Genomic DNA, 2,350 nt, shown 5'->3' with positions numbered 1-2,350 from the left:
CGAACATAGGGAAGTGAATTCATTTTCACTGTATCAAAGTTCAGGATTAAAGAGGCTATGCCAGTCTTGAATAAAAGCTAATTTGTGTTTGCACATTCCTTCTGTCATTGCTGTTGTGTGCAGATGTCAAATGATCGGTATAAGGACAGGCCCGGCGCTTCCTTTTTTTGAGGAAGTGTCTGGGTTTGTTCCAATGTACCTTTTATGTGCTAGCTGAATCGGTAGCGTAAGCAGCACTGACTTGAAGTTGTGTACCTTGTGAATGGAGAGAGTTACCACTCTTTGCTATTTGTAAATCATTTCATATCCTGGCCTCATCATTTGTTGATTTTCACTGTATCTAAGGCTCGGTATTGGAAGGCGGGGTCAGATCTTCTCCCTTTCGCCATTTTAACCCCACCTCCACCCCCAACCCCACCCCAACCGAAGTTAAAGTAGATATGACCCATTCACGCGTGAGAAAATCGGGAGCAAAATGTCTTTCCCAAAGACACCCCCCCCCCCCCCCCTGCTGAAACAAGGTCTCGAAGCCAACTCACTGGTGAACGAACTCTTCCATCAGGTAAGTCCAACGCCCAACCGAGTCTGAAGCGGCTTCTCTTGTGTAGTTCTACAATTATTCTATCGCAGGCTTTAACGGCTTTGTGTCTGGTTTAGTTTCTTTCAGTGTCGTGGGACTGACGGAGCAGAATGTCTTTTTTTCAATAAAGATTTATTTCAAACATAAACCAATCTACAGAACCGAGAAAAAAAAGAGAGAGCTTACAACAGCAACAGCAACAACAACAACAACAACACACACACGCACATGTATATAAAAAAAAAAAAGCCAAGAAAACAACCAATAGTAACGACACATCGAGAACAGAAAAAAGAATGGTTATCATTGTTTGGGATTGCACACAAGGCGAACTGGATATCAATACAAAGAGAATCACTTTCATAAGGGGATTATATGATTAAATGACATTACTAAATTAGAAATATGTTGCGTGTCTGTTCTGTATCAAAAAAGCATTGATTTATAGTTATGTCATTTAATGCTGAATTTGGACACGTGGTTGTTTAATTTCACACTGTATAACTCGATTTCAAAACAACTGTTTAGTTTTTAATTGGAAAATAGACATTTGGAGAAAGTATTTCTAACTTACATCTGTAGATGTACATTTGAGCCAACATTACTATTAAATCAAATATATCATCAGTTTTTTTTATGATTATGTTCATCATTTCCAAAAATTACAATATCACGCGAGAAGAGGATTTTTCTTTTAACAGATTATCCAGTAGCATACTATAAAACTTCATGAAAATGTACAATACCAGAAAACATGTTCGATTGTGTCTCTTGCACGATACACATTTGTTTGTATCAATTACACCCATGGCATTCAAAACAACATTAGTATCAATGATTCTGTGCGTATTATTCACACTTTCAACAATTTCAGTTTCATATTTCTTATAAAGTGACTGTTTGAAGCACCGTTTTCCATACCATAATTTTAGATAATGATAGTTATAGCTTGACTTTTGGAATTACCAGAGGCTTGGACTCCATCACACACACACACACACACACACACACACACACACACATATTGTTTGTGGTTGTTGTTGTTGTTATTTTTTTCTAAACGCGCGTACATACTCGTACAACAATCAGATCCTTGCTACTTTCGCCATCGCTGTCTCCACCCGAAAGACTTCAACCCAGTCCACCTTTGATGTACTAAGAACATGTATAATGTATTGCTGTTGATTCTCGCACACGGGAGCAAATCAGTTAGAAAGGGAGACAGAGACAGAGACAGAAAGACAGACAAAGACAGTCAGAGAGAGACAGAGAGAACAGACAGAGACAAAAGAGGTCCACTCACGTAAGTGTTGCTGCAAGGACTCCTGAAGACACAGGGCCCACAGCACCGTGATCCAAGCCAGAGACCTGGCCATCATCCTCACAGGCCGTCTTCACACTGCGGGTCCGTCCCACAGTGACAGTAAATACACATGAAATTAACGGGAAGTAAAACTCTCAGAATTTACTCCGTCCGTGTCTGAGTGAGAGTGACTGATTGAGCGTATGTTGGTGTGTGTGTGTGTGTGTGTGTGTGTATATATATTATATATGCACACATCATGCCATAGCCTGTGTATGTGTGTGTGTGTTAGCAGGGGAGATGATTGGTGGAACTGAAGTGGGTGGTGCTTTGTGTGTGACGCTCCGACTGATGATGCGAACTTCCTCTTTGTCCTGACCACAGCAGGGCAGATGTGGCGGCGTTCGCTGCGTGTGTTGTCTGTCCTAGGCCTTTCAGCTTCAGACAGCCCCCAGACGACGTGGACA

The 2,350-nt window shown here is 41.1% G+C and overlaps 1 protein-coding gene across 1 annotated transcript in view; it reads right to left on the bottom strand.

Moving 5' to 3' along the window:
• LOC143285264 (uncharacterized) overlaps positions 1-2,012 on the bottom strand; it is a 29,609-nt gene extending 27,597 nt beyond the window's left edge. The window contains exon 1 of the mRNA XM_076592521.1: positions 1,884-2,012. Within this exon, the coding sequence (XP_076448636.1) occupies positions 1,884-1,959 (76 nt within the window). The 5' untranslated portion in view covers positions 1,960-2,012. The remainder of the gene's footprint in view (positions 1-1,883) is intronic.
• Positions 2,013-2,350: the final 338 nt, after the last annotated feature.

The sequence above is a fragment of the Babylonia areolata genome, chromosome 8, assembly GCF_041734735.1.
Source record: "Babylonia areolata isolate BAREFJ2019XMU chromosome 8, ASM4173473v1, whole genome shotgun sequence".
NCBI lineage: Eukaryota > Metazoa > Mollusca > Gastropoda > Neogastropoda > Buccinidae > Babylonia > Babylonia areolata.
The sequence above is the reverse complement of the archived record's forward strand: the minus strand, read 5'-3'. Positions and strand labels throughout refer to the sequence as shown.